General features: G+C 39.1%; 1 protein-coding gene across 3 annotated transcripts in view; it reads right to left on the bottom strand.

The window, feature by feature from the left end:
• Window positions 1-434: 434 nt before the first annotated feature.
• The window catches only part of ORC5 (origin recognition complex subunit 5), a 76,301-nt gene continuing 63,413 nt past the window's right edge, over window positions 435-13,322 (bottom strand). For all 3 annotated transcript variants that reach the window (XM_056340637.1, XM_056340636.1, XM_056340638.1), the window contains exons 14-16: window positions 5,645-5,757; window positions 1,993-2,081; window positions 435-683 (exon numbers count right to left, since the gene is read on the bottom strand). In XM_056340637.1, coding sequence (XP_056196612.1) covers window positions 2,036-2,081; window positions 5,645-5,757 — 159 coding nt within the window. In that variant the 3' untranslated portion in view covers window positions 435-683; window positions 1,993-2,035. The remainder of the gene's footprint in view (window positions 684-1,992; window positions 2,082-5,644; window positions 5,758-13,322) is intronic.

Here is a 13,322-nt window from a genome sequence, read left to right as displayed (position 1 = left end):
AGTAGGTGCCAAGGCTTTCAGCCACCTTGACTACCACTAAGCAGGAACTTCACCAGCTGGCACTGTCCCTCCCCAGCAGTACTGCCCTGCCCCACTTCGCTCAAACCTGTAAATAAGGTTGGCTGCAGAGTTTTCGAAATTCTGTGATTCAAGAGTTGTAGCAATTAATAAATGACTATCAGTCCCACCATGTTTCACATATCTAACTCTAATCCAGATCAGATATCACAAAAACCCATGATGTGTTGCCGTTGCTTTACATGGACTAGTTTAGGTACGAACACCTCAAACCTTCCTCCTTCAACTTTCAGCCCCAGGAGATTCACAAAAGCTGAGCTCAGCCCAGCACTAAATCCAAAAGGGGAAGGTGCTGTAAAGTTTAGCCCAAAGTTCACCTTATGTACATATCTATTAGTAAAAACAAAAGCAGGTAGTAAGCATTTTGAAATATTATGTATTTGCATCCAAGCAGTTCAGTAAGTGTGACAAACGTTGCCACCTCATGGACAGGTGCAGGGTTTGATGCAGCTCAGCGGTAGGAAGGAAAAGGGATCGCGGAGATGACTCATCGCTGCCCTTTCACACTCTCCTGAGGGGGGAATCGGCAGCTCGGCCAGAAAGATGCTTTTGTCACTTAGATTCACCTGGAACTCATTCATCTGGGTCTGAATCCAGTAGCCTGGCTACACACCCACAATTGGAGCAAAAGAAGAGAAAAAAAGAAAAAGTTACAGATATTCAGGGTATTTGACAACCTCCAGTATCAGAGCAGGGAGGGGAAAGAATGATTTTTCCTTGGAAAAAGTGTAATGGTCAACATAAGACATGCCGTGGCCTTGTACGGTCAAACAGTCAACGGCTAGCATTCAGGAGTAAAACATCTGAGTAACAGGCTGGGGGACCTGGAGTTTTCATCTTCAGATCCATGATGACAATAATCCCAAACTGGACCAGGGGATTTTAATACCCATAAAGGCAGTGGCAGTTGGGAATCCTCTACTGGTAAACTGGAGACACATATGACTGTAGTGTATGCCATCATGTATTTCCAAAGTTTTATGTTCTAACACCACACTGATTAGTCACTATTCCACTTCTTCCGGGGAACTGCTACAGGAATACTCTGTCACCTGTTGCATTTGTCCCTTTCTGATGGAAAGGCAGCTGTGTCCTCCTCCTCTACAGGACACATCCCGTTACAAAACCCATTACACAGTGTGTATCTTAAACTATATTCATTCCAAACGGCATTATTATTAACACTTAATAGAACTGGATGAGTGCAGGACTATAAAACGTTTAAACTAAAATAAAAACTTTCAAGTTTGACATCAGGATAAAACTTTCAGAATCAATGATTTTCTAAAACAAAGCTCTGTAAAAATAGATTCATAGTCAACATTTATGAATGGTCTGAAAAAAAGACAGTATGGTGATTAGTTGGGAGTTTCCTATCATCATGATCTCCATATAACAGTGTAGCAGTCTGCCTACAAATGACTTTAGAGAAAGAAGAATTTATACCAGCTTGATTTTAAGTATGTTCTTATGCTTATTGTATTTTGCTACTCCACTCTTCTAAAATGGTGGCCTCAGGAAAAGCTGCTTTGGCAGGCAATCGCAAAGATTCCTGCGGAGAGGAAGTGAAAAGACTGGGCATACAAACAAGGGCTGCTGCCATGTTCAAAGCACTGGGGAGAGTTCATAGAGCAAAATGCAGTCCTAAGTAAATGGGTTTCAGGCAATTTCAGTGTTAAGATAACATCATTAAGAGTAGAACAGATTGTGCTCAAACCCTGCTGTTTATAATTAACACATTGCTTCCAAATACTCCAGGGTCCCTGGTAAATAGTCCTCTGCTCAGATCCACCCAGACCAATCAGAGTATTTTCATCAGGTTCCATGCTGGGATAGCACCTGTTTGGACAAATCCAAAAGAGCCAAAATACTCTTCTTTCTGGCCAGCTAAGTAGAGAGATGAACACAGCTTGCCTTAGTCATTGTCACAGTGTCCATATGGCTGTGAAGCTTGTTTTCACAAGAAATCGTACAAGTACTTTATTATGTCGAAGTTCACGGTCCTATAAACAAAAACACAGTATATTAGAGCAATCATCTTAGCAGTGCTAAGACTTTAACCTGTTTGGAGACGCACACGTGGGACATTCTGCATAATCAAAATTAAGCAATATCCCAAAAAGAAATGCAATCAAGGATGAATGAATTTTTAACTTCTAATATTTTTTACAATACCTATCTTCTGATTACTTAAAGTCTGTAGGATTCTGAAAAAGAAATAAAGCAGCTTTCTAGTAAAAAACCGGAAGATTCTTACTTTGATCATTAGGCAGTAAAGATGTATCAAAGTTAGTAAGATTACATTTTCATATGGTAAATACAATACTTGAGTTGGTGATGCAAAGCAGCAATCTTTTTATGCTATTGAATGTTTTGTTCATCTTTCAAACCACCTGTTTTACCATGTACTACTCCTTCATCTGTACTCATTTGCAGTCTATGTTCTTTCAGTTTTGACACTAGTTGACCCATGTTCACAGCTAAATTTGAAAAATCCAAAAATGGCACTCAATGGGACAGAAGATTTTAATGTATACTTTTGTACTTTAATGACAGGCAGAATGAAACAACAGTAGAATAAAACATATAATTATTTTTTTGTCTCTAAACTCATTCTGCTATACAATCTAACACTCAGACTTTGGGGTTTACTGTTTGAATAAATAATGCAAATTACTGCATGTAATGACAAGTATAAAATTAAAAGTTTTTTAAGCATTCAATGATGCAAAAATAACCGCTCACAATGCTAAGTGAGATTAACTGGCTGAACGTCTTATTTGTTAGACTGCAATCATTTAATATTCTCTGTTCACACGCCATCCTGTAACCCACTTTTCAAAAAGTTTCTATAAAACATCGTATTGGGCAAAGAAAAAGTTCAGAAAACCCCAAGATATATAACAAGAAATACTGTGTTTGAGTCTACTTGTAATTCAGAGACAAATTTAAAGAAATTAACTGCCACTGTTAAGACTCACATGACATTGTGTCACTCAAGAAAGTACTTTAGTTACCACAGAAACAAAATCACACACTCTAACAAATGTTGACCTTATCAACTAAATGAAGCACAATTGTCCTGTCATAACAACTGGGTTCATTAGAGACTATATGAAAAGTTCCTTTACGTTCAATAAACATTAAGAGATCCCTACTTCAGCTACAGAAAACTTATGAACTTAGGGCTGAAATTCTCAAAACAGAAATTTAAAATGTGTAAATACTAGATGGTAAAAAGCATGGGAATCTGTCTGCAAAGACTGAATGTATGCAACAGAATAGAGGCAGACATGAGGTTCTGTGGTACTGAACAGACAGAATGTACATGGCCAGTTGTTATCACACTAAAAGCCACCGGGAAGAGACAAAAGTGTTTCACTTTTTTCCAAAACCAGGTGGCTTTTGTCTTGGTTTTGTTTATAATCCATACTTCACTTTTGCTTATAACATACAGAAAATGAAATGACAATCTGAACAGCTTGAATGGTGGTGGGGAGGGGAGGAAGCATGCATTTTCTGTCTTGCTCTTTGCACTTTTCAGCCTTCCATTAGGAAATACGCTACAGTAGCAAGGCTGTGATGGTAACAAGGCTGAGGTATCTGAAGATTTTATTGACTAACAAACTTATTTTAGTACTATTACAGTAATAAAGAAAAAAGAATCAGGGGACGGGACTGCTTACTTGACGTGTATTTTGGTTGAAATGGCAAAGTAGTTATTCCTCTGCAATAAATGTAATCTCACCCCTGAGTCGTTAAAAGCTACAGGCAGCTGGCAAGACTATAGCACAGCTGGAAAATGAAATTTCTTAAAGCACAGAAGATAACGCCTTTGCCCTGTAGCTAGCCCCATCAAGACAAGGGGGAAGCCCATTTATCATGAGTTCATGAAACCTTGTATCTTTATGGATTGTCCTCCTTGAAGATTTCACAAAGACTGTGGGCTGGAAAGATACTTAACAAAAGAAGTGTAACAAAGGAACAAATCAAGAAAGAAAAAAAAAGTGGGAAACAGGAGAAAAGTAGAACAGGCCAACTTTACAATCTGTCAGGTCACTTGAATGGCCCTACCTAGGCAGCATATAAACACTTCCAAACTACTTGGAGGGGGGGTGGGGAAAGAACTAAAGAACTGCTTTCTTCCTTATAAAATGTAGGGAAAGTCAGTCAGGAGAGAGAGAGAGAGAGAGATACACATATACACACACACACCTGACCTAAAGGAAAGCCAGCCAAAGCACTATACGGTGCACTGAGGTTTAAAGTGGTAGCATCTCCAACAACCACTTTCTCCAGTAAATGTGAGCTGTATAGCACAAGTTTTGGTCCCGTTTTCTGGCTATATCTATCTTCTGGCAACTTTAATGGAATCAATGAAACTTCTAAGGATGTTAAAGTTGCAAGGAGAGGGCCATCATTTCAAGTATCTTAATCCAAGGCCCCTCATAGTCAGTACAGAGTTTATGAACTCATCTCTCTATTCACCATAGGAGTTAGAGCAGAGACAAGAATTTAGGGATGTTTGTATACACAATGATCCATGTTGCTGAGCAGATGGTCTGCTGTACATGGTACCAGTGGGAGCTTTTTCAGGGCATCATTCACAAGTGACTTTATTGCTGGGAACAGCAAATTGACACAATGAAGTCATGCAGGCCTGAACCAGATGAATTTTCATTCTATGGCCCGTCCAACTGCAAACTGAAATTAGCATGTCTGTGGGGTTTACTGACAAGGCTATCGGACATTTAACAGCTCAGGACAGCAACATGGGCACTGATGTTATGGGATACAGTCCACATCACAGGTTCCTCTGAAGTCCCACATTACAGAGAGGAGTTGGCCTTGAGAATGTTTCTCCTCCTTTTCGCCACATGTCATTTCTGGGCTCTGTTCTAGCTATAGCTTCCTTATCCAAGACCTGCTAATAAGCTGGCTGCAGCAACAGGTGTGAGGTAATGCTGTTGGCATTTCATAAAAATGAGATATAGGTTTGATTGTTGCCTATGCATTGCATGCATTTCTGCCTGTAATTTATCACAATCTCTCTTGATAGACCTGGAACTGTTCTCAGACTCCAAAACTGAAAGTTCTGAATGAACGGAGCAGATGAGCCACGCACATTCATTTACTGAATTAGTTTGTATTAACTACAGATCACACAAGACAGACTATGTGGAAGAATTCTTATAACCTATGTAGGTTTTGTATCATACGTACAACATTTCAGATTCAAACACCATAATGTGCCTTTTGGTAATGAAATGGACTGACATTTTTGAGTGGTATTTTCACATGAAGTCCTTGACCTTTATTAAGCACAAAGACAGTATGTTACTGTAACACATACTGCCACTGCAACAATTTTTTTCAAACAGGATTGCACTATACTTACCTCAAGTTCAACACTTCTCATAAATAATGTGATTCATTCACTAATTCTTCGAAAACATTAATAGATTTCTACTGTGGTCTGCAGAGAGCTATACATTGAGCAAATACTGGGTGTGAAGTGTTTTTCAAGTCAGCACATAGAACAGTAAACGATCTCTAACAGACTCACCGGGCAATAGCTCTGATGAAGTCCAGAGATACAGTACATTTATATTGTGGTCCATCAAGCTGGTCATTATGACCAACCATGGATAACAGCTGGAGAGTCACAAGAGAGGTGATCTACAAACAACAGACATGAATAATGTTAGTAATTTTTGCCAAGGTGAATAGCAGTGCCCAATCTTTATATTTTTTTTCCCATTTGGCATCATTCCCATAATTCTTTTGGAAGCCACTCACACTTGTTCACTGTTTTTCATATAGTTCCGCAGCTAGCAAACCCGGGAACATACATATACATTTTCACCATTACATTTTCAGCACGGGAAGTGACAGGCATAGGCTAAACCCTGCATCCCTCATATCGAGTTATCCTGGAGTTCTAATTGGAGAGACTGTAGTGGGTTGACCCTGGCTGGATGCCTGGTGCTCACCAAAGCCACTCTACTACTCCTCAACTAGACAGGGGAGAGAAAATACGATGAAAGGCTCGTGGGTTGAGTGAAGGGCAGGGAGATCACTCAGCAATTACTGTCATGCGCAAAACAGACTCAACTCGGGGGAAAATTAATTTATTACCAATCAAATCAGAGTAGGGTAATGAGAAATAAAATGCAAATCTTAAAAACACCTTCCCTCCAACCCTTTGCTTCTTCCCAGGCTCAGCCTCAGCCCCAGTGTATCTCCCTGCCTCGAGGGGTGCAAGGGGATGGGGATGGGGCTGCGGCTGGTCCCTCCCCTGCTGCCTCTGCCTTTCCGGTCGGGGAGGCTCCTCGCGGGCAGGGGGGCTGTGGGCACCTGCACACAGCGGCCGCCCCACTACTAAAACCTTGTCACGCAAACCCAATACAGAGAAAGGTGATGCAGGAAACAGAAATAATAGGCATGAGCTGAACATTTTCCAAATCTCTTCCTGCCAACCAGGAGAGACTTTGATTTACTTTCCTTTACACCTGACGACCTCCTCTTGAACTTTCACACTCAGAAGCTGGATATTACTGTGCCAGCTCATACCATATTTTGAACAGATGGATGTATCACTCTACTCCAGACAAAAAAAGAATTTGAAGGTTGGAAAGGAAAGGCTGGAAGATTGTGTGCTTTAGAAGAGCAAGGACTGAAAGGAGACAAATTAGCCTATAAACACACATACAGCATCTTGACAGAGGCACAGATTATTTTACCAAAATAGCAATGTACCAGAGTATTTTTCACTATCTTTGTTCCTTCAGATGATGACTGTGGTATCACTAATGTGCAGTCATGGGATGTCACTGTTGAGCACAGCCCGTCTGTTCTGCCTCAGTTAGGAAAAAAAGCCATGGCAATTCCACTGTCTCCCTACCTCCTCCCAGCTCCCAGAGGAAAGAAAGATGCAAAAGCAGAAAATAAGAAAAATTTTCCCTGGCCTTTGCTATAGATGCCAGTGACAATTCAAGGCAACGAAGTTACACTCTATGAAGAACTGGTATCTGACCACAGCTCTACTTTTAAAGAGAAACCAGCCAACCATGACCTACCTCTGTGTAATGATAACAGCATAGTAAGGAATTTCTGAAGAATAAATGTATCAGGAGAGAGACTGTCACTTTAAACTTTCAAGGAAGCACATTACTATAAAAAGCAACGGCAAGTTTGTTCCAGCATTAATAACAACAACAACAAAAAATCTAACTCAGTAATAACCCTACTCTTTTGCTGACAGTGAACTTGGGTCTTCAAATTTGTGACAGTGCTTGCAGGAGACAGGAATCATTATTAGTTTTCCCTTAAGTGGATATATATATATATATACATATATATATATATATACATATATATATATATATACACACACACACACACATATATATATATATAAAAGACACCTACCTATAGAGAACAGAAAAGATTATGGTCACCAAGAATGAGGCAATTTTCCTAACAGCCTGTGCTTAACTATCTTTTAAGTGGCATAAGGCAACAGTAGTTTGGATGCCATCATTCTGCAAAGTCTTTGGAGTATGGTTAAGGAATACTGGTCTACTCTTATTCACAAAGACAAATTCCATTTACTTAATTCAGATCTATAAATTACATTAAAGAGTAGCACGTGATTTACAAATTGTTAGCATTGAGTTCAGTTTTCTTGAATGCTGTCAATATAAAGTAAATGGCTCAAAAGCCCATTCATGAATCACTGGAATGTATCACTGAATTAGGAACAAACTCAAACTTGTTAGGTGTTTATTTTCTTCAAATATTCATGAGTTTGAGAGCACATTTTTCTACATTCTTCATTCAATGAAGTCCTTATTTAGACAGTGCAGAAGCATTATGGAGTCAACTGCTATATAACAATTGCTAGTTTACATCCCAGTGCACCATACCTAGTGAATCACTTCTGCAATACATACTTGCCGCTGGCCTCATTCAGAAATCGCCAGCGAAGGAATGCCAGGAGGCTCCTAAAAGCTCCCAACGAGCACAGCAAAAGCCTAGTTTGGAGTAGCACCCATCTCGGTTTTAAGTGGGATGTAAAAGTGACCTTGCTGCTGCATTACAAATGCTCCAGCAATACTTTTAACAACAAATTGCAACCATTTTCTTTTCCAACTGGCACCAAATGCTACATATGTAACAAAGTCATCAACATAAAATTCCTTACTAAAGGCTGACTCCATAAATCTGAAATAGCAGACTACACGCTAAGTTTCATTGATGTTTTTGACTCACTCTAAAGACTCAATATACAATATTACAAGACAAATGATGTTATTGATCATCAGAGTAACACAAAATCACTTAGCAAACTGCAACCCTTTACTAATTTCTTTCACAAATCCTCTGTTTATTTAGATTTAAAATATCACCACAGGGATGTGAGTGCTAAACAGTGAGCCCTGACACTGAGACTGCTTAAAAAGACAATCTTTTTATAGAAAGAATCGCCATTTTAAATTCATGCAGGTAAGAAACAGTTTTATCTCCAACCACCTAAGAGGAGTAAATAGGAACCAGCTCCCCTACAGACAGGCAAATGTTGGAAGCTAAAATACCAAACTTGTGAGTCTTTGGAGCAGAATTCAAAACTTAATTACAGATGTCTAGCCTGTACATGGAGAAAGGCAGAGATCGTGGAAGGACAAATCTAAACGCCTGCATGCTGAGGGGGAAGCAGGCTGGAGCTCTGTTTGCACAGCTTTTTCAACAGGTTCAGGAAGAATCAAAACCAACGAGAGAACTCTGCCACCCCACAGCAATGACTTCTTCATTTTTTCCTGCTCTATACAATACAGCCGGATTTTCCTGCTGCTGAGTCAGTCACAGAATTGCACAACACGCATATTTTCTGCAATAAATTGCTTTATTGGAAGAAAAGATTCAATTGTGGTAGATGTTGGATTATTAAGGTCCTCAAATATTTTGCGCTGAACCTATCTGTCTAGACCTCATTAATAAAAATAAGACAATTGTCTCCACCAAATGGTTAAGTCTTCTAAGACACAGAAGATTCAATTCCCTCCTGCCACAAGATTTCATGCATCTACTGAACTTGTAGCAGCTAACTGGGATGGGGGTAGTGGAGGAAGAAATTACCAGACCTAATTTTCACTCTAACTGCTTCTGGCACTGAGCTATTTTGCATAAAATTGCATCTGTGCCTACTTAGGGCGTTAACCTGGTAAAGCAGGGTACAGTAGAATAAACTGGGCTTAAGACAGTGTGTTTGTAGCAAAATTTAAAAAATCAGCAATTTTCATGTTAATTCTTAAGGTCCAAATGCCACCCTGCAACTTAAGCATTGAAAAAATGTTACCACTTTAGAAGTTCAGGTGTTGCAAAACTATGGAGGCAATCTGTTCTTAAATGAAGATACATCAAAAAGTTTTAAACAACTGGGAAAAATATGAATGCAATGTCAAACAAATTGCACTTCTTAGCAAAAAAAACCCCTAACTTCAAAGTTTTTGTTTTGTTTTGGGTTTTGGTTTTTTATTAATACCATGGGTACAGTGGCTCCATTTCATTATCACAAAAGCTTGGGAAAAAACATCTGGCAAGAACAGACTAGAAGCAAGCCAGAAAAACTGTGTGGGTGACATAAGAATACTTATTGAGAATCTTTTGAACAAAAGACGTTACAGTTGGAAGAAATATTCTAAAGCTATTCATAAAAGTAAAGTTAGATCTGGTAATGATTTAATACCAGCAGAAGTTAGGAAGTAAATTGAATTTTCTACAGGAACAACAAGAAAAGCTGAATAGAAGTTACTGATCTGAAAGATGCGAAGGAACAGGTGTCACATGTATGTTTAAAAATAAGCCATGACTGAGCTTTCTTTTAAATATATTTGTGTGAGAAACCTGTTGCAGAAAGCTTGGGACCTGGCTGCGCATTGGTTGGCGGGTGGTAAGCAATTATATTGTGCATCACTTGTCTTTCTTTTTATTTCTCTCTTTTTTTGTCTCTCTCTTTTCATTACAATTATTACTACTACCACTATTATTTTTATATTTTATTTTAATTATTAAACTGTTCTCATCTCAACCCATGGGTTTTAACTTTTTTCCAGTTCTCCTCCCCATCCCACTGGGGAGGGGGCCGTCAGCGAGCAACTGTATGGTACTTAGTTGCCAGCAGAGGTTAAACCACAACAACCACTGAGGTTGCTTCTAGAGATTCACTGGTCAAATATGGACACTGAACAAAAAAGCAATGCACAAGCCATCCTTAAAGGCTGCTTTTTTCCTACCAGGCTGGACTAACAGATGGGCTTTGCATCATTCCCCGAGCAGACACAAAGACTGGCTTTGTCAGCACACGGCTGCATGGAAGCAAGAAGGATTCCAGAAGTGAGGGCTGTCTGCTGAGAAAGGCCAGGCTCTTCCCAAGGACACCATGAAAAGCCAGAAAACATTCATGGAGGTGCAAAACATGAGCAGAATTAGGACCTGAGATACAGGGAAACACATGGCTAGTTTGTGTAAGCAATGATTGACTGCCACAGGAAAGAGTCTGAACAAAGTGTGTGACAGATTCAGAGGACAAAACTAAACAGAGAAAATGATGCTGATTACTGGCGGGGGGGGGGGGGGGGTGGGGGGGTGGCGGGATTTTTTTGAGGGGGGGGGGAACTGTTTCCTCAGAGATGTGATTGAAATCTCACCAAGTGGTACATTTTAAACTGGACTAGGAAAATACTAATGAAATACACTAGCAGGAACAATTTCAAACTGGCAGAGACATACCAGATGATCAGCAAGGTATTTTTCATCTCCACAGTCTATAATTGCCAATTATCTTGCCCAAGGTACAATGTTAATTGTAACTCTTCAGTCAGGCATACTTTCACCCACAGCTTTTTGATTCTGAACTTCAAACCTACCAAGAAATTAAGAACTTTCCTTATTCATTACCATGAGACAACAGTACTACATTCTTTCACAGTCCTGCTAAAATGTATACACACCCTAGCACTTTGCAGCACCATCATCACACAGCTCAAAGCAAACATGCAGCTCACTGCACGTGTTCAAAACTCACCACTGCCAAGAATTATGTTCACACCCATGCTAAAACCACTGCTATGCAACAAGGTAGTTTGAAAACCAGACGCCGTTTAGAAAACACATTTCAGTCAAAATTACTGCCGCAATAGTCTCCTGGAGTTAAATTCAATGACCCTAGTATAAATTACGTGAGCATAAACCAAAACCTACTCAAAACAATTTCACTCAAAATTATAGCTAGAGTATGCTCAGTATATCGTGTCAGTCTCGTTAGAAGAACACTACAATTATATGTATTTAAGTCAGCGATTGATCAAAACTGTTTTAATAAAAATTATTAAAAATAAATCAACTTTTCTAAACACTTAAGATTTTAATAATCAGGTTTTGATTCTGACTTATGTTTTGTACAAGGCTTCTAATGCATTAAAAAAATACAACAGAAGGGACACCCCTCCAAACTGCTTATGGCCTCCCAGTGTGCACTTAAAAGCATTCACTACTATATGCTTCAGCTAAATACTTTACCTTTTTCTCAGCTTAAATTCATCTAGTGCTTTGTGAAACTATCTTATGAATGCAGTCAAAATGTTTTTGACGTTAACAGCCACTAACAGGCAGGGGCATCTCCCAGCCACAGCCTTGGTGGTGCTCCACGGACAGTACTCTGTGCCCCTCATTTGGTAACATGCACATAGGTGGCTGTATAGGATACTACAGTGATCCAGCCTGCTCTGCAAGCCGCCGCCTTCTATGAATGTTTGCATTTGGTGTTTTTGTCCTGTATTAGTCATTTTCTACATGTCTCACACATAAATGTGACTTCACTATTTTGCATTGACTCTCTAGGGCCTTGCGTGTTATTTCTTTATCTGCAGTAGTACATACCACAATTCCCAATTTTTAGGTAATTTCTGCATCTCATCAACATGTTGACAATACTTTAGCAGAAGCCTTCATCAGACTGGGTCAAAATCTAACATTAATTATTAACTTGAACAAACTTTCAAGACATAAATATGTTGACAAATTCCAGATGAGACAGTGTTATAGTCACTAAATGTTTAATTACTATGGGGTGGGGGGAATGTGGGGAAGGAAATCAATTACTACTTCTGTCTGCTACCATTTATCCTTTAAAAACTCATGTTGCTTAGGTTAACAGATTGTTATTTTTATTTTTTTAATTTGTACACCCATTTAAGGATTTGGAAATGTTTGTTCTATCATGATGTTAGGGATGATTAGCTGTTACTAGGAAGCACTCTTGACAGTCTGGCAGGGAAGATTTGTATAACGTTTTCCCCTGGGCATTATCATGCAATGTGCGTACTTTCAGTCTTGAGTACAATGAATAATCTAGTGGATTGAGATCAGTCCATGTCACTGAAGCCATCATGTCCTACCATCTTTTTCATGAATGCACTAAATTTTATCAGGAAAACAAGAAGATTTTTCCCTCCAGCACAATGACTCCCACAGAAAACTTTTTTCAGAATCTTACTGATACACAGATAGGAAAAATTGCTTCATTTTCTTAAGTAATTTTATTCAAGACCTATTTATTTGAATACACTCTTAAATTTTAGTGATATCTTTTTTTATTTTTTACTCTGCCTCTCTGTCTTCAGTCTCCTCTGTCTTCACACAAGGTAAATCTGTATGATTTACAGATTTAAACAAGTTACCCTTTTGGCTTTTCTAAGCTTCATCATATTGGTGGATCAGTCGAATTATTAAGACAGCCAAAACTTCCTTTAGTTTCTAAAAGATGATCCCTCTGTTTTAAGAACGACCTTGAATATGACCTTGAATTTCATGCTGTTAAACCCACTGAATTTGTATCATGCTCACCACCCTCACAATATTTCTTGCATGGCTTCATAGCAGAAAAGCATACTAAACCCTTTGCATACAATAGTTAATCTTACACTGCAAGATTCTTTCACTTTCCACCATAAAGGTCATTAGAGTGATTCTCATACGGTATTTTCCCGTCTGTAAGTGTTCACCACTTCTGTCTTATTCCACTCAGTCTTACTTTTTTTTTGTGTCCCATTTATACTAAATGATATCTGACAAAAAACGCTGTCAACTTCACAGACTGGTTCAAGGGATAAATGTGCATCTTTTCAATATCAGGACCTTCCCCTCCTCCCCTTCTGCATGACCCCACCCTCTCCTGTCTTTCA

This window comes from Falco biarmicus, chromosome 5 (assembly GCF_023638135.1).
Source record: "Falco biarmicus isolate bFalBia1 chromosome 5, bFalBia1.pri, whole genome shotgun sequence".
In the NCBI taxonomy this organism is placed as follows: domain Eukaryota; kingdom Metazoa; phylum Chordata; class Aves; order Falconiformes; family Falconidae; genus Falco; species Falco biarmicus.
Note: the sequence above shows the minus strand (reverse complement) of the source record. Positions and strands in the feature narration are given on the sequence as shown.